The sequence below is a fragment of the Chiloscyllium punctatum genome, chromosome 2 (assembly GCF_047496795.1).
Source record: "Chiloscyllium punctatum isolate Juve2018m chromosome 2, sChiPun1.3, whole genome shotgun sequence".
NCBI classification, from domain to species: domain Eukaryota; kingdom Metazoa; phylum Chordata; class Chondrichthyes; order Orectolobiformes; family Hemiscylliidae; genus Chiloscyllium; species Chiloscyllium punctatum.
Genome location: NC_092740.1, coordinates 1,038,138 through 1,063,428, shown reverse-complemented (window position 1 = coordinate 1,063,428; position 25,291 = coordinate 1,038,138). Strand labels below are relative to the sequence as shown.

General features: G+C 46.8%; 1 protein-coding gene across 1 annotated transcript in view; it reads left to right on the top strand.

Moving 5' to 3' along the window:
* Window positions 1-25,291, top strand: part of slc1a3a (solute carrier family 1 member 3a) — a 249,089-nt gene that overhangs the window by 77,877 nt on the left and 145,921 nt on the right. Inside the window, exon 2 of the mRNA XM_072592761.1 lies at window positions 24,030-24,282. Coding sequence (XP_072448862.1) covers window positions 24,144-24,282 — 139 coding nt within the window. The 5' untranslated portion in view covers window positions 24,030-24,143. The remainder of the gene's footprint in view (window positions 1-24,029; window positions 24,283-25,291) is intronic.

Below are 25,291 nucleotides of genomic sequence, written 5' to 3'. Positions count from 1 at the left end.
GAATCGATGTTTTGGGCAAAAGCCCTTCATCAGAAGATTCCCGAAACACTGTCCACTGCAGGTAGAGACCCCAGAGACACTGCCCTTTGTAGATAGAGATCCCGAGGCAGTGCCCATTGGGGATACAAACCCGGAGACACCATCCATTGCAGATAGAGATCTCGAAACACAGCCCACTGCAGATGGAAACCCCAAGATACTGTCCATTGCACATAGAGATCCCTGAGACACTGTCCGCTGCAGATAGAGATCTTGAGAGACTGTCCATTGCAGAGAGAGACCCCTAAGACATTGTCCGTTGCAGATAGAGATCCCAGATACACTGTCCATTGTAGATAGAAATCCTGAGACACTGTCCGCTGCAGATAGAGACCCCGAGATACTGTCCATTGCAGATAGAGATCCTGAGACACTGTCCGTTGCAGATAGAGATCCCAGAAACACTGTCCATTGTAGATAGAGATCCTGAGCATTTCCACTGCAGATAGAGATTTCAAGACACTGTCCATTTCAGATAGAGACCCCAAGACACTGTCCATTGCTGATAGAGATCCCTGAGATAATGTCCATCGCAGATAGAGACCCCAAGACTCTGCACAGTTCCGATAGAGACCCCTGAGACACTCCCCGTTGCAGATAGAGACCTTGAGAAACTGTCCATCGCAGATAGAGATCCCTGAGACACTGCCTATTGCAGATAGAGACCTTGAGAAACTGCCCATTGCAGATAGAGATCCCTGAGATACTGTCCATCGCAGATAGAGACCCCGAGACACTGTCCATTGCAGATAGAGACTCTTAAGACATTGTCCATTGCAGATGGAGACCCCTGAGATGCTGTCCATTGCTGATAGACACCCCGAGACACTGCTCAATTCAGATAGAGACCCCTGAAACACTCCCTATTGCAGATAGAGACCTTGAGAAACTGTCCATTGCAGATAAGTCACCCTGAGACACTGTCCATTGTAGATAAAGATCCTGAGACATTGTCCATTGCAGAGGAGATCCCGAGACACTGTCTGTTGCAGATGAAGACCCCGAGACACTGTCCATTGCACATAGAGAACCCTGAGACACTGTCTATTTCAGATAGGGACCCCTGAGACACTATCCATTGCTGATAGAGACCCGTGAGACACTGCCCAATGCAGAGAGAGACCACTGAGACGCTGTCCATTGCTGATAGACACCCCGAGACACTCTCCATTTCAGATAGAGACCCCTGAGACACTGCCTATTGCAGATAGAGACCGTGAGGAACTGTCCATTGTAGATAGACTCCCCGACACACTGTCCATTCCAGATAGAGACCACTGAGACACTGCCTATTGGAGATAGAGGAGAAAGTGAGGACTGCAGATGTTGGCGATCAGAGCTGAAAATATGTTGCTGGAAAAGCGCAGCAGGTCAGGCAGCATCCAAGGAACAGGAGAAACGACGTTTTGGGCATAGGCCCTTCTTCAGGAATCTCTATCTACAAAGGGCAATGTCTCTGGGATCTCTACCTGCAGTGGACAGTGTCTCAGGAAGCTCCTGAAGAAGGGCTTATGCCCGAAACATCGATTACGCTGTTCCTTGGATGCTGCCTGACCTGCTGCGCTTTTCCAGCAACACATTTTCAGCTATTGCAGATAGAGACCTTGAGAAACTGTCCATTGCAGATATAGATCCTGGAGACACTGTCCATTGCAGATGGAGACCCCGAAACACTGTCCACTGCAGGTAGAGATCCCAGAGACACTGCCCTTTGTAGATAGAGATCCCGAGGCAGTGCCCATTGGGGATGCAAACCCGGAGACACCATCCATTGCAGAAAGAGATCTCGAAACACAGCCCACTGCAGATGGAAACCCCAAGATACTGTCCATTGCAGATAGAGATCCCTGAGACACTGTCCGTTGCAGATAGAGATCCCTGAGACACTGTCCATTGCAGATAGAGATCCCTAAGACACTGTCCATTGCAGATAGAGATCCCTGAGACACTGTCTGCTGCAGATGGAGACCCCTGAGACACTGCCCATTGCAGATAGAGACCTTGAGAAACTGCCCATTGCAGATAGAGATCCCAGACACACTGTCCATTGTAGATAGACACACCGAGACACTGTCCATTTCAGATAGAGATCCCTGAGATACTGTCCATTGCAGATAGAGACCCCGAGACTCTGCCCAATTCAGATAGAAACCCCTGAGACACTCCCTATTGCAGATAGAGACCTTGAGAAACTGTCCGTTGCAGATAGACACCCTGAGACACTGTCCATTGCAGATAGAGATCCTGAGACACTGTCCATTGCAGGTAGAGATCTTGAGATACTGCCCATTGCAGATAGAGTTCCCGAGACACTGCCTCTTTCAGATAGAGATCCCTGAGACACTATCCATTGGTGATAGAGATCCCAAATACACTGTCCATTGTAGATAGAGATCCTGAGACACTGTCCACTGCAGATAGAGACCCCGAGACACTGTCCATTGCAGATAGAGACCCCTGAGACGCTGTCCATTGCAGATAGAGATCTTCAGACACTGTCCATTGTAGATAGACTCTCTGAGACACGATCCTTTTCAGATAGACACCCCGAGACACTGCCTATTTCAGATAGAGATCCTGAGACACTGCCCAGTTCAGATAGAGACCCCTGAGAAACTGTCCGTTACAGATGGAAACCCCAAGACACTGTCGATTGCAGATGGAAACCCCGAGACACTGTCCATTGCAGATAGAGATCCCGAGACACTGCCTATTGACGGTAGATACCCCTGAGACACTGCCTATTGCAGATAGAGACCTTGAGAAACTGTCCATTGTAGATAGAGATCACGAGACACTGCCCATTGCAGATGGAGACCCCGAGACACTGTCCATTGCAGACAGAGATCCTGAGACACTGTCCATTGCAGATAGAGATCTTGAGACACTGTCCATTGCTGATAGAGATCCCAGAGACACTGTCCATTGCAGATAGAGATCCCGGAGACACTGTCCATTGCAGATAGAGACCAAAGAGACACCGTCCACTGCAGACAGAGATCCAGAGACACTGACCATTACAGATAGAGACCAAAGAGACACTGTCCATTGCAGATGGAGACCCTAAGACACTGTCCATTGCAGATAGAGATCCCTGAGACACTGTCCATTGCAGATAGAGATGAAGAATGTGGTGCTGGAAAAGCCGGTCAGGCAGTATCCAAGGAACAGAAGAATCGATGTATTGCGCAAAAGCCCTTCATCAGGAGATTCCCAGACACTGTCCACTGCAGGTAGAGATCCCAGAGACACTGCCCTTTGTAGATAGAGATCCCGAGGCAGTGCCCATTGGGGATGCAAACCCGGAGACACCATCCATTGCAGAAAGAGATCTCGAAACACAGCCCACTGCAGATGGAAACCCCAAGATACTGTCCATTGCACATAGAGATCCCTGAGACACTGTCCGTTGCAGATAGAGATCCCTGAGACACTGTCCATTGCAGATAGAGATCGCTAAGACACTGTCCATTGCAGATAGAGATCCCTGAGACACTGTCTGCTGCAGATGGAGACCCCTGAGACACTGTTTATTTCAGATAGAGACCCCTGAGACACTGCCCATTGCAGATAGAGACCTTGAGAAACTGCCCATTGCAGATAGAGATCCCAGACACACTGTCCATTGTAGATAGACACACCGAGACACTGTCCATTTCAGATAGAGATCCCTGAGATACTGTCTATTGCAGATAGAGACCCCGAGACTCTGCCCAATTCAGATAGAAACCCCTGAGACACTCCCTATTGCAGATAGAGACCTTGAGAAACTGCCCATTGCAGATAGAGATCCCAGACACACTGTCCATTGTAGATAGACACACCGAGACACTGTCCATTTCAGATAGAGATCCCTGAGATACTGTCTATTGCAGATAGAGACCCCGAGACTCTGCCCAATTCAGATAGAAACCCCTGAGACACTCCCTATTGCAGATAGAGACCTCGAGAAACTGTCCGTTGCAGATAGACACCCTGAGACACTGTCCATTGCAGATAGAGATCCTGAGACACTGTCCATTGCAGGTAGAGATCTTGAGATACTGCCCATTGCAGATAGAGTTCCCGAGACACTGCCTCTTTCAGATAGAGATCCCTGAGACACTATCCATTGGTGATAGAGATCCCAAATACACTGTCCATTGTAGATAGAGATCCTGAGACACTGTCCACTGCAGATAGAGACCCCGAGACACTGTCCATTGCAGATAGAGACCCCTGAGACGCTGTCCATTGCAGATAGAGATCTTCAGACACTGTCCATTGTAGATAGACTCTCTGAGACACGATCCTTTTCAGATAGACACCCCGAGACACTGCCTATTTCAGATAGAGATCCTGAGACACTGCCCAGTTCAGATAGAGACCCCTGAGAAACTGTCCGTTACAGATGGAAACCCCAAGACACTGTCGATTGCAGATGGAAACCCCGAGACACTGTCCATTGCAGATAGAGATCCCGAGACACTGCCTATTGACGGTAGATACCCCTGAGACACTGCCTATTGCAGATAGAGACCTTGAGAAACTGTCCATTGTAGATAGAGATCACGAGACACTGCCCATTGCAGATGGAGACCCCGAGACACTGTCCATTGCAGACAGAGATCCTGAGACACTGTCCATTGCAGATAGAGATCTTGAGACACTGTCCATTGCTGATAGAGATCCCAGAGACACTGTCCATTATAGATAGAGATCGTGAGACACTGTCCATTGCAGATAGAGACCCCTGAGACACTGTCCATTGCAGATAGAGATCCTGGAGACACTGTCCATTGCAGATAGAGACCAAAGAGACACCGTCCACTGCAGACAGAGATCCAGAGACACTGACCATTACAGATAGAGACCAAAGAGACACTGTCCATTGCAGATGGAGACCCCAAGACACTGTCCATTGCAGATAGAGATGAAGAATGTGGTGCTGGAAAAGCCGGTCAGGCAGTATCCAAGGAACAGAAGAATCGATGTATTGCGCAAAAGCCCTTCATCAGGAGATTCCCAGACACTGTCCACTGCAGGTAGAGATCCCAGAGACACTGCCCTTTGTAGACAGAGATCCCAAGGCAGTGCCCACTGGGGATGCAAACCCCGAGACACCATCCATTGCAGATAGAGATCTCGAAACACAGCCCACTGCAGATGGAAACCCCAAGATACTGTCCATTGCACATAGAGAGGAGAAAGTGAGGACTGCAGATGCTGGAGATCAGAGCCGAAAATGTGTTGCTGGAAAAACACAGCAGGTCAGGCAGCATCCAAGGAGCAGGAGAATCGACGTTTCGGGCATCAGCCCTCCCTCAGAATGCCCAAAACGTTGATTCTACTGCTCCTTGGATGCTGCCTGACCTGCTGCACTTTTCCAGCAACACTTTTTTAGCATTGCACATAGAGATCCCTGAGACATTGTCCATTCCAGATTGAGATCCCAGATACACTGTCCATTGTAGATAGAGATCCCAGATACACTGTCCATTGTAGATAGAGATCCCTGAGACACTGTCCGTTGCAGATAGAGATCCCTGAGACACTGTCCGTTGCAGATAGAGATCTTGAGACACTATCTGTTGCAGATAGAGATGCCTGAGACACTGTCCGTTGCAGATAGAGATCCCTGAGACACTGTCCATTGCAGATAGAGGCCCCGAGACACTGTCCATTGCAGATCAACACCCCTGAGACACTGTCCATTGCTGATAGAGATCCCAGATACACTGCCCATTGCAGATAGAGATCCCTGAGACACTGCCTATTGCAGATAGAGACCTTGAGAAGCTGCCCATTGCAGATGGAGACTCCTGAGACACTGTCCATTGCAGATAGAGATCCCGGAGACACAATCCATTGCAGATGTATACCCCAAGACACTGCCCAATTCAGATAGGGACCCCTGAGACACTCCCTATTGCAGGTAGCGACCTCGAGAAACTGTTCATTGCAGATAGACACCCTGAGACACTGTCCATTGCAGATAGAGATCCTGGAGACACTGTCCATTGCAGATAGAGATCCCAGAGACACTGTCCATTGTAGATAGAGATCCTGAGACATTGTCCACTGCAGATATGGACCCTGAGACACTGTCCATTGCAGATAGACACCACTGAGACACTGCCCAATGCAGGTAGAGAGCCCTGAGATTCTGTCCATTGCAGATAGAGATCCTGAGACACTGTCCATTACAGCTAGAAACCCCGAGACAATGTCCATTTCAGATAGAGACCGCAATACACTGCCCATTGCTGATAGAGATCCCTAAGATACTGTCCATCGCAGATAGAAACCCCGAGACACTGCACAGTTCAGATAGAGACCCCTGAGACACTCCCTATTGCAGATTGAGACCTCGAGAAACTGTCCATTGCAGATAGACACCCTGAGACACTGTCCACTGCAGATAGAGATCCCGAGACACTGTCCATTGCAGATAGAGACTATTAAGACATTGTCCATTGCAGATAGAGACCCCTGAGACGCTGTCCATTGCTGATAGATACCCCGAGACACTGTCCGTTTCAAATAGAGACCCCTGAGACACTGCCTATTGCAGATAGAGACCTTGAGAAACTGTCCATTTCAGATAGAGATTCCGAGACACTGCCCATTGCAGATGGAAACCCAAAGACACTGCGCAATTCAGATAGAGACCCCTGAGACACTCACTATTGCAGATAGAGACCTCGAGACACTGTCCATTGCAGATAGAGATCCTGGAGTCACTGTCCACTGCAGATAGAGATGAAGAGTGTGGTGCTGGAAAAGCTGGTCAGGCAGTATCCAAGGAAAAGGAGAATCAGTGTTTTGGGCAAAAGCCCTTCATCAGGAGCTTCCTGAGACACTGTCCAGTGCAGGTAGAGATCCCAAAGACACTGCCCTTTGTAGATAGAGATCCCAAGGCAGTGCCCACTGGTGATGCAAACCCCGAGACACCATCCATTGCAGTTAGAGGTCTTGAAACACAGCCCACTGCAGATTGAACCCCCGAGATACTGTCCATTGCACATAGAGATCCCTGAGACACTGTCCGTTGCAGGTAAAGACCCCTGAGACACTGTCCATTGCAGATAGACACCCCTTAGACACTGTCCATTGCAGATACACACCCCTGAGACACTGCCTATTTCAGATAGAGATAGCTGAGACACTCCATTGCTGATAGAGATCCCAGATACAATATCCATTGTAGATAAAGATCCTGAGACACTGTCCATTACAGAGGAGATCCTGAGACACTGTCTGTTGCAGATGGAGACCCCGAGACACTGTCCATTGCAGATAGAGACCCCTGAGATGCTGCCCTTTGCAGATAGAGATCCTGAGACACTGTCCATTTAAGATAGAGACCCCTGACACACTGCCTATTGCAGATAGAGACCTCAAGGATTTGTCCATTGTAGATAGACTCCCCGACACACTGTCCAGTTCAGATAGAGACCACTGAGATACTGCCTATTGCAGATAGAGGTGAAAGTGAGGACTGCAGATGCTGGTGATCAGAGCTGAAAATGTGTTGCTGGAAAAGCGTAGCAGGTCAGGCAGCATCCAAGGAACAGGAGAAACGACGTTTTGGGCATAAGCCCTTCTTCAGGAATCTCTATCTACAAAGGGCAATGTCTCTGGGATCTCTACCTGTAGTGGACAGTGTCTCAGGAAGCTCCTGAAGAAGGGCTTATGCCAGAAACATCGATTCTCCTGTTCCTTGGATGCTGCCTGACCTGCTGCGCTTTTCCAGCAACATATTTTCAGCTATTGCAGATAGAGTCCTTGAGAAACTGTCCATTGCAGATAGAGATTCCGAGACACTGCCCATTGCAGATGGAGACCCCAAGACACTGTCCATTGCTTAGAGATCCCTGAGATACTGTCCATCGCAGATAGACATCCCGAGACTCTGTCCATTGCAGATAGAGATCCCTGAGACACTGTCCAATGCAGATAGAGATCCTGAGACACTGTCCACTGCAGATAGACATGAACAGTGTGGTGCTGGAAAAGCCGGTCAGGCAGTATCCAAGGAAAAGGAGAACCAGTGTTTTGGACAAAAGACCTTCATCGGGAGCTTCCTGAGACACTGTCCACTGCAGGTAGAGATCCCAGAGACACTGCCCTTTGTAGATAGAGATCCCGAGGCAGTGCCCACTGGGGATGCAAACCCGGAGACACCATCCATTGCAGATAGAGATCTCGAAACACAGCCCACTGCAGATGGAAACCCCAAGGTACTGTCAATTGCAGATAGAGATCCCTGAGACACTGACACACTGTCCATTGCAGATAGAATCCCCTGAGACACTGCCTATTTCAAATACAGATAGCTGAGACACTCCATTGCTGATAGAGATCCTGAGACACTGTCCATTGCTGATAGAGACACCTGAGACGTTGTCCATTGCAGATAGGGACCCCGAGACACTATCCATTGCAGATAGAGACCCGTGAGACACTGTCCAATGCAGATAGACGCCCCTGAGACCCTGTCCATTTCAGATAGAGACCACTGAGACACTGCCTATTGCAGATAGAGACCTTCAGAAACTGTACATTGCAGATAGAGACCTCAAGACACTGTCCATTGCTGGTAGAGAACCCTGAGATACTGTCCTTCGCAGATGGAGACCCCGAGACACTGCACAGTTCAGATAGAGACCCCTGAGACAGACCCTATTGCAGATAGAGACCTCAAGAAACTGTCCATTGCAGATAGACACCCTGAGACACTGTCCATTGCAGATAGAGATCCCAAGACTCTGTCCAGTGTAGATAGAGATCCCAAGACACTATCCATTGCAGATAGAGACCAAAGAGACACTGTCCTCTGCAGATAGAGATCCCGAGACACTGTCCATTGCAGATAGAGATGAAGAGTGTGGTGCTGGAAAAGCCGGTCAGGCAGTATCCTAGGAACAGAAGAATCGATGTTTTGGGCAAAAGCCCTTCATCAGGAGATTCCCAAGACACTGTCCACTGCAGGTAGAGATCCCAGAGACACTGCCCTTTGTAGATAGAGATCCCGAGGCCGTGCCCACTGGGGATACAAACCCGGAGACACCATCCATTGCAGATAGAGATCTCGAACACAGCCCACTGCAGATGGAAACCCCAAGATACTGTCCATTACACATAGAGATCCCTGAGACACTGTCCGTTGCAGATAGAGACCCCGAGACACTGTCCATTGCAGATAGAGACCCCTGAGACAGTATACATTGCAGATAGAGATCCCAGATACATTGTCCATTGCAGGTAGAGACCAGTGAGACACTGTCCATCGCAGATAGAGACCCCGAGACACTGTCCATTGCAGATCGAGTTCCTGAGACACTGTCCATTGCAGATAGAGACCCGTGAGACACTGTCCATTGCAAATAGTGACCCCAAGACACTGTCCATTGCAGATAGAGACCCTGAGACACTGCCCATTGCAGATAGAGACCCGTGAGACACTGTTCCAGAGATCCTGGAAAGGTAGAAATCACACAACACCAGGTTATAGTCCAACAGGTTTATCTGAAAGCACCAGCTTTCGGAGCGCTTCTCCTTCATCAGGTGATTGTGGAGTATAAGATTATAAGACACAGAATTTATAGCAAAAGTTTACAGTGTGATGTAACTGAATTATATTTTGAAAAAGACCTGGATTTTTTAAGCCTCTCATCTTTTAGAATGACTGTGTTGGCTTCAGTGCTTTCATATGTAAATTGAGAAACCTTTTTTAAAAGTTACATTCTCAAGTGCACTTTAACAATTGGTGTCATGTTGGCCCAGATAAGGTATTGAAGCTGTTAATTCCCTGTGTGATGTCTGTGCCAAATGTTAAAAATCACACAACACCAGGTTATAGTCCAACAGGTTTATTTGGAAGCACTAGCTTTTGGAGCGCTGCTCCTTCATCAGGTAATTGTCCTGACAACCACCTGGTGAAGCAGCGATGCTCCGAAAGCTCGTGCTTCCAATTAAACCTGTTGGACTATAACCTGGTGTTATGTGATTTTTAACTTTGTCTGCCCCAGTCCAACACCAGCATCTCCAAATCATGTGCCACAATGGTCAGACTGATTCTAATCTAAAAAATTGATTTACAGAATCTTACATGGATTCATGCAGTTTTTGAACAAAGTAAAATGTAATTCTGTAAGTACACATTCACTCCACAAACATATATGTGTACGTGTGCATGTGGGTGTGTTGTGTGTTTGTTGGGGGGAACAGTAATGATTGTCTGTGAGAGGATGTGTGAATGTGTGTGGGTGTGAGTTTGAAGGGGTTTAAGTCTGTGAGAGGGTGTGTGTGTGAGTGTATGAGAACTGGACACAATTCTTTAATTGTTTTGCACAAGTTTGGCACAATCTCTCTGTTCTTAAATCTTATTCATAAAGCCTAGGATATTGAATGCTTTATTAAGACCATAATACTTAGTTGCAGAATTAGGCTGTCCAACTCATTGAGTCTGATTGACTATTCAATGAGATCATGGCTGATGTGATAGTCCTCTATTTCACTTTGCTGCCTTTTCCCCATATCCCTTGATTCCCTTCCTGGTTGAAAATCTGTCTATCGCAGTCTTGGATATACCTAGGGACCCAGCCTGCACAGCCCTCAGATTCACTCCTCTCTGGGAGAAGACAAAGAGGACTTAAAGGGGACAAGGTAGTACTGCCCATGGCTTCAGGCCAAATACAGCAGTGGGCTCCAATGCTAATACTAATTCTTGGTGAGGCCACACCTTGAATATTGCGTCCACTTTTGGTCTCCAGGTCTAAGAAAGAACATTCTTGTTAATGCGGGAGTCCAGCAAAGGTTCACCAGACTGATTCCTGGGATGGCAGGACTGAGAATATGAGGGAAGACTGGATCGACTAGGCTTGTGTGCTCACTGGAATTGAGAAGATTGGGGGGATGGAGCGGGGGGGGCATACCTCATAAAAACATATAAAATCCTGATGGGACTGGACAGGCAAGATGTGGGAAGAATGTTCCCGATGTTGGAGAAGTCCAGAACTAGGGGGTGGCACAGTCTCAGAATAAGGGACAAGCCGTTCAGGACTGAGATGAGGAAGAATGTCTTCACTCAGAGAGTTGGGAACCTGTGGAATTCTCTCCCACAGGAAGCTGTTGGGACCAGTTCATTGGATATACTCAAGAGGGAGCTGGACGTGGCTCTTGTGGATAAAGGAATTTGGGGAGAAAGTGGGAATAGGATACTGAGATTGCATAATCAGCCAGTGACCATATTAAATGGTGATGCAGGATCGAAAGGCCGAATTCCTAATGAAGGGCTTTTGCCCGAAATGTCGATTTTTCTGCTCCTCGGATGCTGCCTGACCTGCTGTGCTTTTCCAGCAACACTCTGATCTTGACTATAATCTCCAGCACTTGCAGTGCTCACTTTTGCCTCAAAGGGCTGAATGGCCTCCTCCTGCTCCTATTTTCTATATTTCTAAGTACATATGATTACAAGTTGGAACATCATCTGAGAGACCAAGTAGCAAATGCGGATGCATTGAGCCACCGCCAATGGGCAGATACCATCGTTGGAAGAACCTGTAATGGTCTTAAATTTTCTGGTTGCACCTCCGGTCAAAGCTGACAATATCAGACTTTGGACGCAGAAAGATCCAATCCTGGCAAAACTGAAACAGCTGGTGGTGGTGGGGGAATTCAAAAGGCCATCACAACCAGAATTGAAACCTCTTTGGACTCAGACCAAAGTAGATGATGGCATATTATTTTGGGGAGCAAGTCAGATTGTCCCAAATAAAGATCGTTACCAGATACTGGTTGAACTCCATCAGAGTCATTTCAGGGTTTCCAAAATGAAGATACCAGTGAAGAGTCATGTCTGATGGCCAGGCTTGGATGCAGATATGGCACACTGCCCAGACAGCCAACAAGGACAAAGATTACTGGCAGCAGCTCCCCCATATTCATGGGAATGGCCAAGTAAACCAGGGACTATGCTGGCCTTTGGGTTCAACATTCTTAGTCATTGTGGACTTCCACTCAAAATTGTGGGGACATGCATGGCGTTCATTCACCAAACACGGGGACAGTGATAGAAAAATTGTGAACATCTTTTCCCATTTACGGACTCCTGTATGTGTTGGTTAGAGATAACTGGCCGTCATTTACCAGCAGCAAATTAAAGTATTTCCTAAAGTCAAAGAGTATTCAGCATACCATCCATCATCCAATGGTCTGGCAGAAAGAGCAGTGCAAACTTTTAAGGCAAGCTTAAAGAAACAGCCTACAGCTTCACTAGATTCCAAACTATTCCAGTTCCTATGTGATAATAGCATCACCCCTCATGCAACTATAAAGATAGAATACCTCCCTTTTGGGTAAGTCTGATCATCCTGGACTAGGGTGAGGAGGGGGCTGGTGAAACAGCATCAAGTATGGAAATGTCAGACACATGACTCCACAAAGCAAGAGAGATAGCTTATTTTGTCGGACAAAGCTTGGTGTAGGAACCACGAGAATGGCTCTGCATGGATAAGAGGCGTGGTTGACACAAGGTCACTTGAAGCGGCTAAGTAATTTCTCCCGAGACACTCCTGGCTCGAGAGGTGAGGTACTGTGCATTACATGCCACCGTATCAAAGGCAGAACTGGAGGAACCTGACCCAGAGTAACATATTTTAAAAAAAGCCTATGTCCTCAGACTGAAAGGGGGAGGAATGTAGAGATTGTAACAAGGTCAGTCAGGTGGACCTCATAAAATATGAGTTCCCTGATTGGGATTGTTAATCTGTTTCAATCAGGGAGCCCTGGCTGACAGGTATAAACAGGAGTGTTAGGGGTTCTGTTCTCGCTGAGATCTGGCTCTGAGGGAGATGGATCTTGACAAGGATGCTCCATGTTTAAACAAAGGGGAACTTGGTGATGGGAAACCAGCCTCTGTGGAATTATTTCAGAATGGTGGTGGACAATTATCCCCACCCTTAATGATGAAACACCCCAGCACATCAGTGCAAAAGAAAAGTGCAGAAATATTTGCAACCTGCATCAGTGAGAAGTGCTGAGTGGATGATCCATCTCAGCTTCCTCCAAAGTTACCCAGCATCACAGATATCAGTCTTCAGCCAATTCAATTCACTCCACGTGATATCTTAATCCTCCACCACTGACCAGAACTGAACTGGACTTCGGGTGTGGGGTGTGTTGCTGAGCAAAGAGACCTTGAAATACAGGTTCATAGTTTCTTGAAAGTAGAGTCACAGGTAGAGAGGATAGTGAAGCAGGTGTTTGATATGCTTTCCTCTATTGGTCAGTGCATTGAGTACAGGAGTTGGGAGGTCATGTTGCGGCTGTACAGGACGTTGGTTAGGCCACTTTTGGAATACAGTGTTGAATCCTAGTCTGCCTGCTATAGAAAGGATGTTGTGAAACTTAAGAGGGTTCAGGAAAGATTTATTCAGGAGGGTTCTTTAGGTAAATACAGCAAAAAAGATTAGTGAAAACAAATGGAGGTCCCTTCCAATCAGAAACAGGAGACTTTATAATGGGGAACCAAGAGATGGCACACCAATTACATACATGGAAGGTTGGTTCCAAACTAAGAGCCTATGGGGTCAAGGATGAGTTGGCAAACTGGATCCAAACTTAGCTTGCGAAAAGGAGGTGAAGAAAGATTTGGAGGATTGCTTTTGTGATTGGAAGTCTGTGACCAGCAATGTACCACAGGGATTGGTGCTGAAATCTTTTCTGTTCTTTTTCTGTTAGATATGAATGTAGAAGGTACAATTAATCAGTTTGCAAATAACCCAGACATTGGGGATTATGAGGATATTGTCAGGATACAGTCCCATATTGATCAGCTGGTAAATTGGGCAGAACAATGGCAGATGGAATTTAATCCTGATAAGTGTGAGGTGATGCAATTTAGAACATAGACCAATACAGCACAGAACAGGCCCTTCGTCCCTCGATGTTGCGCTGACCGGTGAACTATTCTCAGCTCATCCCCCTACACTATCCCATCTTTATCCATGGGCTTATCCAAGGACTGTTTAAATGCCCCTAATGTGGCTGAGTTAATTACATTGGAAGGTAGGGCATTCCATACCCTTACCACTCTCTGAGTAAAGAACCTGCCTCTGATATCTGTCTTAAATCTATCACCCTTCAATTTGTAGTTATGCCCTCTTGTACACACCGACGTCATCATCCTAGGAAAAGGTCTTTCACTCTCGACCCTATCTAATCCTCTGATCATCTTGTATGTCCCTATCAAATCCTCTCTAAGCCTTCTTCTCTCCAATAAGAGCAGACCCAAATCTCTCAGCCTTTCCTCATAAGACCTTCCCTCCAGACCAGGCAACATCCTGGTAAATCTCCTCTGCACCTTTTCCAATGCTTTCACATCCTTCCTGTAATGAGGCGACCAGAACTGTACACAATATTCCAAATGCGGCCACACTAGCTTTTAGTATAGTTGCAGCATGACATCACGGCTCCCTGTTCTTAATGAAAGATCTAAACCCTGGAACCTGCAACATCCATTCCTCACCCTGCTCCATCCATGTCTCCAAAATGGCCACAACATCGAAGTCTCAGGTACCTATCCATGCTGTAAACTCACCTACCTTATTTCGGATACTCCTGGCGTTGAAGTAGACCCACTTCAAATCAGCTTGCTATCCGTCAGCACATTCCTGTGACCATGAAATCCTGTCCCTGCCCTCCCTACTCTCATCCTCCTATGCGCTGCAACTACACCTCAGGTTCCTATCCCCCTGCTGAGCTAGTTAAAAATCACCCGAATAGCACCAGCAAATTTCCCACCCAGGATATTAGTACCCCTCTGGTTCAATTGAAGACCGTCCTGTTTGTACAAGTCCCACCTTCCCCAGAATGAGCCCCAATTATCCAAGTACCTGAAACCCTCCCTCCTGCACCATTCCTGCAGCCACATGTTCAGCTGATATCTCTCCTTGTTCCCCGCCTCGCTATCTTGTGGCATAGGTAACAAACCAGAGATAACAACTGTTTGTTCTGGCTCTCAGCTTCCATCCTAGCTCCCTGAAATCCTGCCTTACATCCCTATCCCTCTTTCTACCTATGTCATTGGCACCTATGTGGATCACGTCTTGGGGCTGGTCACCCTCTCCTTTCAGAATCCCAAAGACATGATATAGGAGGAAGGAAGTCTTGGTATGACTTTATGAAACATAGATTACATCGTTGATCATTTGGAATGCTGTGTGCAGTTCTGGTCACTATTGGAAGGATGAAATTGCACTGGAGATGGTGCAAAGGAGATTCACCAGGGCGCTGCCTGGGATGGAAAGTCTCAGTTATGAGGAGTGACTGAATGGACTGAGTTTGTTTTTCCGAGAACAGAGGAAGCTCAGACCACTCAAAGCATTCTTCAGCAGGCGACCCAGAGCATAACTCTGCAATTTGTTTTGGAAAGTGTACAGTGAAAAATACCCGGAGTAAGATAGCTCGGTTGACTACCAGGTTTTAAAACAGACAAAAAAAACGTAATCACAAAATTACACAATGAAACACAAAAAAACAGAATAAAGAACCCTGACAGAACTCAGTTTATCCAAACTAGACTTAATTATGTTGCTCCAAATATACATAACAGTCCCAATAAGCAGTCTACACAGCTCACTATTGAACTCCCAACTAGTTCTGGACTGAATTAAACTGCCAAGCTAGAGAGCTGACCACTCCCCTTTCATTATATGGGTCACTTCTTAAACATGACCACTTCAGCCTGAAGTCTCATCTGTTTACATAAAAACAAAAAGGCCTTTCAATATCCTTTCATCTCTGTACCAAGCCAGTCTAATTAGCACCAGGAGCATTTTATTACGCCTCTGAAAAAAAACCAAGGGCAGAGTTTCCTTGAGAAAAGGAACAGCTTTTAGGAAAGAAGAAGCCATCTTTGACAGGTATACAAAATTATACGAGAACCTTTTCTTCATTACAGGCATGTCTAACCTCAGAGACCATACAATGCAGAGTAAGCGATTTCGAGGGGATCTGAGGAAAGATTTTTCACCAGAGAGTGGCAGAAATATGAAACACACTGCTTGAGAGGATGGTGGAGGCAAGTTCTCTCGCAATATTTAAGAAGCATCTGGATGTTTTAAAATCAGGAATGATGAAGGGCTTATGCCCAAAACATTGATTCTCCTGCTCCTCGGATGCTGCCTGACCGGCTGTGCTTTTCCAGCACCATACTCTTTTACTCTGATCTCCAGCATCTGCAGTCCTCACTTTCTCCTGTATGAATTGGAGGGCAGCTAATGTATCACCATTGTAAAAGGAGATAGAGAAAAAACAGAAAATTATTGAATGTTCAAGTCCATTATGAAAGATTTACTAACAAAGCAGTTGGAAAATAGGGACTGGATTAGACAAGTAAGCTTGGCAGCTGGCACTGGTTTAGTTTGGAATTCAGGTCAGTTTGGACTGGTTGGACTGAAGAGTCTGTTTCCGTGCTGTATGACTCTAAGTAAGCACGGATTTATGAAAGGGATATCCTTGCTTGACAAATCTACTGGAACTCTTCGAGGATGTAACTTGTGGAATTAATGAGCAGGAATCTAGTTAACCTGGACTTTCATGAAGGTTCCAATAAGGTCCCACTTGAACAAGCAAAAATAAAGCACATGGGATTGGGGGGGATGCACTGACATGGATGGAGCACTGGATGGCAAACAGTAAACAGAGAGTGGGAATAAATGGATCTTTTTGTAAGTGGCAGGCAGTGACTAATGGGATATCACACTGATCAGCTACTCATATGTTCATGACTCAGATGAGGGAACTCAATGCAGTATCTCCACAATGGCAGATAATACAAAACTGGGAGGGAGGATGAGCTATGAGGAGGAGGCAGAGATGTTTCTCTGTGATTTGGACAAAGTCAGTGAGTGGGAAGATGGGAGATGAAGTATAACGTGGATAAATGTGAGGTTAACCACTTTAACAGCAAAAACAGGAAGGCAAATTATTATCTGAATAAAGATAGATTGGAAAAGGAGGATGTGCACTGAGACTTGGGTGTGCTTATACAACAGTTGCTGAAAGACAGCATGCAAGTGCAGCATAGTGTTTTGGTAAGTAGCATGTCGGCCTTCATCGCAAGAGGATTTGAGTAGCATCAGCCATTGAACAGAATTAGGCCATTTGGCTCATCAAGTCTTCTCCAGCATTTGAATATGGTTGATGTTCCTCAACCTCATTCTCCTGCCTTCTCCCCATAATCCTTAATCTTCTTACTAATCGTGAACCTATCTCTCTCTATCTTTAAAATACTTGAAGACTTGGACTCCACAGTCGTCTGTGACAATGAGTTGCACAGATTCACCACCTTCTGGTTGAAGAAATTCCTCCTTAGCTCAGTTCTAAAGAGTTGTTCCTTCACTTTGAGGCTGTACCCTCAGGTCTGAATCTCTCCTAGTCGTGGAAACATCTTTTCCTTGTCTGCTCTATCCAGGTCTCTTAGTATTCTGTAAGTTTCAACCGGATTCCCCTCTCATCCTTCTAAACTCCACTGAATGCAGGTTCAGAATCCTCAACCCCTCCCCATTAGACAAGCTCTTCATCCCAATGGTCACTCCTGCAAACCTCCAACATCAGCACATCCTTTCTTAGATAAATGGGAATGTTTCAGGGAACATCTCTAGGACAAAGGCACCAGACAACCCCGCCACCCTTTGGCCAACCACTTCAACTCCCCCTTCCACTCCACCAAGGACATACAAGTCCTGGGCCTCCTCCATCACCAAATCAAGCCATCCGAGGACTGGAGGAAGAACACCTCATCTTCTGCCTCGGGACCCTCCAACCAAACAGCATCAATGTCTACTTCAATAGTTTCCTTATCTCTCCTCCCTCCAGCTTATCCCAGATCCAACTCCCAACTCAGCACCGCCCTCTTGACCTGTCCACATTCCTTCCCACCTACCCACTCCACCTTCCCTACCAACTTATCACTATCACCCCCTACCTACATCTACCTATCTACCCAGCTACCTCCCCCCCCACCCCTACCCCACCCTCCTATTTATCTCGCAGCCCCCTTCTCCCACCCACGTTCCTGATAAAGGGCTTATGCCCGAAACTTCGATTCTCCTGCTGCTCGGATACTGCCTGACCTGCTGTGATTTTCCTGTGCCACACTTTTCGACTCCACAGTTCTTTGTATGATTTAAAGTATTGTGTGCTCCTTTGGTTTCTTTATCTGAGGAAGGATGTTCTAGTGATGGAGGGAGTATCAGACTGATTCCTGGGATGGCAGGACTGATGAACAAAAAGACACTAGATTGGTTAGGACTGTAGTCACCTGAGTTGAGAATGATGCGGAAGGATATCATAGAAACCTATGCAATTCTAACCTGGCGAGAGGGGGTAAGTGCAGAATGATGACTGGGGGCTCCAGAAACGGGGATCACAGTGTAAGAACAACAGAACAAAATAACAAACGAGGAGTATAGCACAGGAACAGGCCCTTTGGCCCTCCAAGCATGTGCTGATATTCATGCCCTAACTAAACTAAAAAACAAACCTTTTGCCCTTATTCGGTCCTTATCCCTCAGTTCCCTCCCTATTCATGTAACCATCTAGATGTCTCTTAAATGTCGCCAATGTGTCTGCTTCCACCACCTCTTCTAGCTGTGTGTTCCAGGCTCTGACCACTCTGCGGGAAAAACCTCCCTCACTCATCTCCCTTAAAAGTTCCCCCTCTCCCTTTGAACCTGTGCTCCCTTGTAATTGAAACTTCCACCCTGGGAAAAAAGCCTCTGACTACCCACCTCATATCTAGGCCTCTCATAATTTTGTAGACCTCTAACAGGCCACTTCTCATCTGCCGTTTTCCCAGTGAAATCAATCCTAGACTTTTTAACCTTTCCTCACAGCCAAAGCCTTCGAGACTAGGCAACATCCTGGTGAACCTCTTCTGCACTCTCTCCAAAGCTTCCACATCCTTCTGATAGTGTGGCGTCCAAAATTGCACACCATACCCCAAATACAGCCTAACAAGGGTTTTATATAGCTGCAACATGGTTTGCTAACTCTTGTACTCCATGTCCCAGCTGATGATGACAACCATGCCATATGCCATCTCAATCTGTTAAATCTGTTGAACTGTAACCTGGGTAGATTAGATTCCCTACAGTGCGGAAACAGGCCCTTCAGCCCAACAATTCCACACCGACCCTCCAAAGAGTAACCCACCCAGACCCATTCCCCTCTGACTAATGCACCTAACACTATGGGCAATTTAGCATGGCCAATTCACCTGACCTGCACATCTTTGGGCTGTGGGAGGAAACCGGAGCACCCGAAGGAAACCCACACAGACACAGAGAGGATGTGCAAACTCCACACAGACAGTTGCCCGAAGCTGGAATCGAACCTGTGATCCTGGTGCTGTGAGGCAGCAGTGCTATCCACTGAGCCACTGTACCACCCCAAAAAATAGATGGGGAAATTCTGGTAACAAATGGAGAGTGTGTAATGAGGGAGATCATAGAATCCCTACAGCATGGAAGGGGAAGCAGGCCATTCAACCCCTCCAAAGGGCATCCCACCCAGATCCACACTATTCCCATAAGACCCATGCAGACATGGGCAGAATGTGCAAACTCCCCACAGACAGTCACCCGAGGCTGGAATCGAACCTGTGACCCTGGCGCTGTGAGGCAGCAGTGCTAGCAACAGAAATTCACCAAAGATCATTACTTTGTACCTTCCAAACCACCGACTTCAAGAACCAGTCCAAGCCACTCACCATTCTGACTTGAAAATTTCTCACCATTCCACTGGTGTCAAAATCCTGGAATTCCTTTCCCCAGAGCAGTGTGCATCAGTTTACAGCACACGGTCTGCAGTGGTTCAAGATGGCAGCTCACCACCACTTCCTCATGGGTAATAAAAATGCTGACCAGCCAGTGATCTCCAAATCCCATGCATAAATTTTTTAAAATCTCCTCCGTCCCTTTCAAATGCAATTCCACTTCTTTTACGAGGTGGTGACCAGTTGTGGTCTAACTAATGATTTATACTGTTTCAACATAACCTCCTTGCTCTTATATTCTCCATCTTGGCTAACAAAGGAAATGATGTTCTATGCCTTCCTAACCATCTTATTGACCACTCCCACAATCCTCGGACTCTGTGGACATTACATTCTAGATCCTTCATTTGCTCTAAACCTCTCAGTATTCTCCCATTGATTTTGCATTCTTTTGCCTTGTTTGACCTTCACAAATGCAACACTTCGCACTCCTCCGAACTACAAACAAACATTTTAACATATGAATAGGAGTAGAGTAGGCCATCCAGTCCTTTCAGCCTGTCAAACAACAAAGAATAAAGAAAATTTACAGCCCAGGAACAGGCCCTTTGGCCCTCCAAGCCTGAGCCAGTCCAAATCCACTGTCTAAACCTATCGCCAAGGTCCTAATCATCTGTATCTCTCTTCTCCCCACCGACTCACGCATCTGTCCATGAATGAATTTACCGGGCCTGCCTCTACTACCTCTGGTGGCAACGCGTTCCAGGCACCTATCACCCTCTGTGTAAAGTATTTTCTGCGTGTATGCCCCTTAAACGTTTCACCTCTCACCTTGAACGTGTGACCTCTCGATACTGAATCCCTCACCCTGGGAAAAAGCTTATCTCTATCCACCCTGTCTATACCCTTCATGATTTTATAGACCTCAATCAGGTCCCCCCTCAATCTCCTTTTTTCTAATGAAAATAATTCGAACCTACTCAACCTCTCTTCATAGCTAGCACCTTCCATACCAGGCAACATCCTTGTAAACCTTCTCTGCGCCCTCTCCAAAGCGTCCACATCCTTTTGGTAATGTGGCGACCAGAACTGTACACAGTATTCTAAATGTGGCCAAACCAAAGTCTTGTACAAAGTTAACTTGACTTGCCAGCTCTTATACTCAATAACCTGTCCAATGAAGGCAAGCATACCATATGCCTTCTTGACCACTTTGCCCACCTGTGGAGAAACCTTCAGGGTACAATGGACCTGTACTCCCAGATCTCTCTGCTCATCAACTTTTCTCAAGGCTCTTCCATTTACAGTATAGTTGGCTCCAAACTTAGACTTCATAAAATGCATCACCTCACATTTGCCTGGATTGAACTCCATCTGCCACTTCTCCACCCAACTTTCCAGGCTATCTACATTATCCTGAATTCTCTGACAGTCCCTTATGCTTTCTACCACTCCACCAACCTTTGTGTCATCTGCAAACTTGTTGATCAGACCAACAGTGCCCTCTTCCTCCAACCCCGACGCATCCATTGAAAGCTTCCTACAGTCTATCTTTGTCACTTTCAACCAGGTGACAAATTTTTGTCAAGTCTGATCCTCATAATCAGATAGGCAAATGTGAGGACTGTAGATGCTGGAGATTAGAGTCAAGATTAGAGTGGTGCTGGAAAAGTACAGCAGGTCAGGAAAATCGATGTTTCAGGCAGGTGCCCTTCATCAAGAATGAGGCTGGAAGCCTCTGGGGTGGAGAGATAAATGGGAAGGAGTGGGGCTTAGGAGAAGGTAGTTGAGAGTGCAATAGGTGGATGGAGGAAGAGGTAAAGGTGATAGGTTGGAGAAGAGGATGGAACAGATAGGTGAGAAGGAAGATTGACAGGTGAGACAGGTCACAAGAACAGTGCTGAACTTGGAAGTTTGAAACTGGCAAGGTGGGGGAAGGGTGATGAGAAAACTGGTGATGTCCACATTGATGCTCTGGGGTTGAAGTGTTCCGAGGCGGAAGATGAGGCGTTCTTCCTCCAGGCGTCTGGTGGGGGGGGAGCGGCGGTGAAGGAGGCCCAGGACATGCACGTCCTCGGCGGAGCGGGAGGGGGAGTTGAAATGTTGGGCCACAGGGCGGTGGGGTTGATTGGTGCGGGTGTCCTGAAGATGTTCCCTGAAGCACTTTGTGAGAAGGCGTCCAGTCTCCCCAATGTAGAGGAGACTGCATTGGGAGCAACAGACATAATAAATGTCATTGGTGGATGTGCAGGTGAAACTTTGATGGATTAGATTAGATTCCCTACCATGCGGAAACAGGACTTTCAGCCCAACATGTCCACACCGACCCTCCGAAGAGTAACCCGCCCAGACCCATTCCCCTACTCATGCACCTATCACTACGGGCAATTTAGCCTGGCCAATTCACCTGGCCGGCACATCTTTGGATTGTGGGAGGAAACCGGAGCACCCGGAGGAAACCCACGCAGACACGGGGAGAATGTGCAAACTCCATGCAGACAGTCGCCCAAGGCTGGAATTGAACCTGGGTCCCTGGTGCTGCGAGCAGTAGTGCTAACCACTGAGCCACCGTGCCACCCTATTGATGTGAAAGGCTCTTTTGGAGCCTTGAATGGAGGTGAGGGAGGTGGTTTTGCAATTCCTGCGGTGGCAGGGGAGGATGCCAGGAGGGGAGGGTGAGTTGTTAGGGGGCATGGATCTGTACAGGTAGTCACAGAGTGAATAGTCTTTGCGGGAAGCGGTTAGGGGTAGGGAGGGAAATATATCCCTGGTGGTGGGGTCCGTTTGTAGGTGGCGGAAATGTCGGCGGATGATGCGGTTTATGCGGAGTTTGATGGAGTGAAAGGTGAGGACTGGGGCTATTCTGTCCTTGTTACGGTTGAAGAGGTGGGGCTTGAGGGCGAAGGTGCGGGACATGGATGCGATGCATTGGAAGGCATTGTCAACCACGTAGGAGGGGAAATTATGGTCTTTAAAGAAGGAGGCCATCTGGTGTGTTCTGTGAGGGAACTGGTCCTCCTGGGAGCAGATACGGTGGAGGTGGAGGAGTTGGGATTATGGGATGGCATTTTTACAGGAGGTAGGGTGGGAGGAGGTCTAATCCAGGTAGCTGTGGGAGTCGGTGGGTTTGTAAAAAATGTCGGTGTTGAATCGGTTGTCATTGATGGAGATGGAGAGGTCCAAGAAAGGGAGAGAGGTATCAGAGATGGTCCAGGTGAATTTAAGGTTGGGGTAGAATGTGTTGGTGAAATTGATGAACTGGTCAACCTCCTCGTGGGGGCACGAGGTGGTGCCGATGCAGTCATCAATGTAACGGAGGAAGAGATGGGGAGTGGTGCTGGTGTAACTACAGAAGATGGACTGCTCCACATACCCGTAAAGAGACAGGCATAGCTAACCCTTTCATCTGGAGGAAGTGGGAGGATTCGAAAGAGAAATTGTTGAGGGTGAGGATGAGTTCAGCCAAAAGAATGAGAGTGTCAGTGGAAGGGTACTGGTGGGGACATTGGGAGAGGAAGAAACAGAGGGCTTGGAGACCCTGGTCATGGCGGATGGAGGTGTAGAGGGATTGGATGTCTATAGTGAAGATGAGGCATTGGGGGCCAGGGAAATGGAAGTCTTGGAGGAGGTGGAGGGCATTGTTGGTGTCTCGAACGTATGTGGGGAGTTCCTAGACTAGGGGGGAATAGGACAGTATCAAGGTAGGTGGAGGTGAGTTTGGTGGGGTAGGAGCAGGCTGAGACAATGGGTTAGCCGGGGTAGTTAGGCTTGTGGATCTTGGGAAGGAGGTAGAATCAGGTGGTGTGGAGTTCCCGAACTATGAGGTTGGAAGCTGTGGGTGGGAGATCTCCTGGGGTTGTGTACAGTCTGGGAGATGATGATTTGGTGAGATCATGGTTGAGGGGGCAGGAATCATAATTAGATCCCTACATTTGCGTTCAAATTGCCACTAAATACAATAATAACACCTGATTTTTATTCATAAATGCAAAGTTATATCTCTTGCTCCTGAGCTTTTTTTATTACCTGATTTAATGTGGAAGACTGGAGTTGGTGACTGAGGAGTGATGATTCATCCCCATGGCCTCGAGTTGTGTTAATTTGTCCCACACATACACCATGATGGTATTTATCTATCAACTATCCTTCTCGATTGGTGATTAAAAAGATCTTTTCAGAATGTTGAGTTATATATTTAATTTAATTATTTGGTTTGATTTTATAGCTGTTTGGCTGCAGTGGTTTGAGTCTCAAGCTGTTGGATCAAGTAGGATTGTCCACTCCAGGACTTGTGTGAGCGATTAGAAACACCACAGAAAAGATTACTGCTGTAAAGACAATGGACCGAATCCAGCAAGGCTTACACAAACGAACAACATTAGCGAAGAAACAGGTTCAGAGGATCTCCAAAGACGATGTGAAGAAATTCATGAAGAACAATGGATTTGTGCTGTTCACTGTGGTGGCTGTGGTTATTGGTTAGTATTGGAAAACACATCAATCCAACTTCAGTTTGCTGACTGCACATTATTGTATCCTTCCCCAAGACATACATTTCCTCCTCAGGATTTCCATCACTTGCCTTTTTTTCATTCATTCACAGGGCATCGCTGGCCAAGCCAGCATTTATTGCCCAACCTTAAATATCCAGAGGGCAGGTAAGAGTCAAACACATTGCAGTTGGTCTGAAGTCATATGTACACTAGACCAGGTAAAGACAACAGTTTCCATCCCTGTAGGACATTAGTGAACGAGATGGGTTTTCCAACAATTGTCAACAGTCTCATTGTCATCATGAGACTCTTCAATCTAGATTTGTTTTCCTTGAGTTCTAATTTCACCATCTGTCATGGCGGGATTCAAAACCAGGTCCCAGAACATGATTTGGGTCTCTGGATTCGTAATATATTGATAATGCTGTATGTCTTCCCTCTCCTGACAAATAATAGCTCTTGACCCAAAATGGTCCGCTAATGCATTGGTTCTTCAGTCTGTATTAATTGAAACTGATTCCTATTATCCTGTTCCCATAAACTTGTCCCAATCCTAAACTAAATCCCACTGCCCACAAAGCACTCTGTCCCTCACTCCAGGAGAAAGTGAGGACTGCAGATGCTGGAAATCAGAGTCGAGAGTGTGGTGCTGGAAAAGAACAGCAGGTCAGGCAGCATCTGAGGAGCAGGAGAATTGACATTTCGGGCATAAGCTCTTCATTTTCCTGATACCTGAAACGTCGATTCTCCTGCCCCTCACTCCAGCATTGTGTTCTAAGATATGTACACTTGGTGGCTAGAAATGCAGACCCCCAGCCCCTAGTCTGCGGCATAATTGAATTTCTCCATGGCAGGTGGTAAAATCTGAATTCAACAAAAATCTGGAGTTCAAAGCCAGCCATACTAACCAGTATCAGGGAAATCTGTCATCCTTACTTGGTTTAGACTACATGTGATTCCAGACGCTCTGGGCAATTAGGGATGGACAATAAAT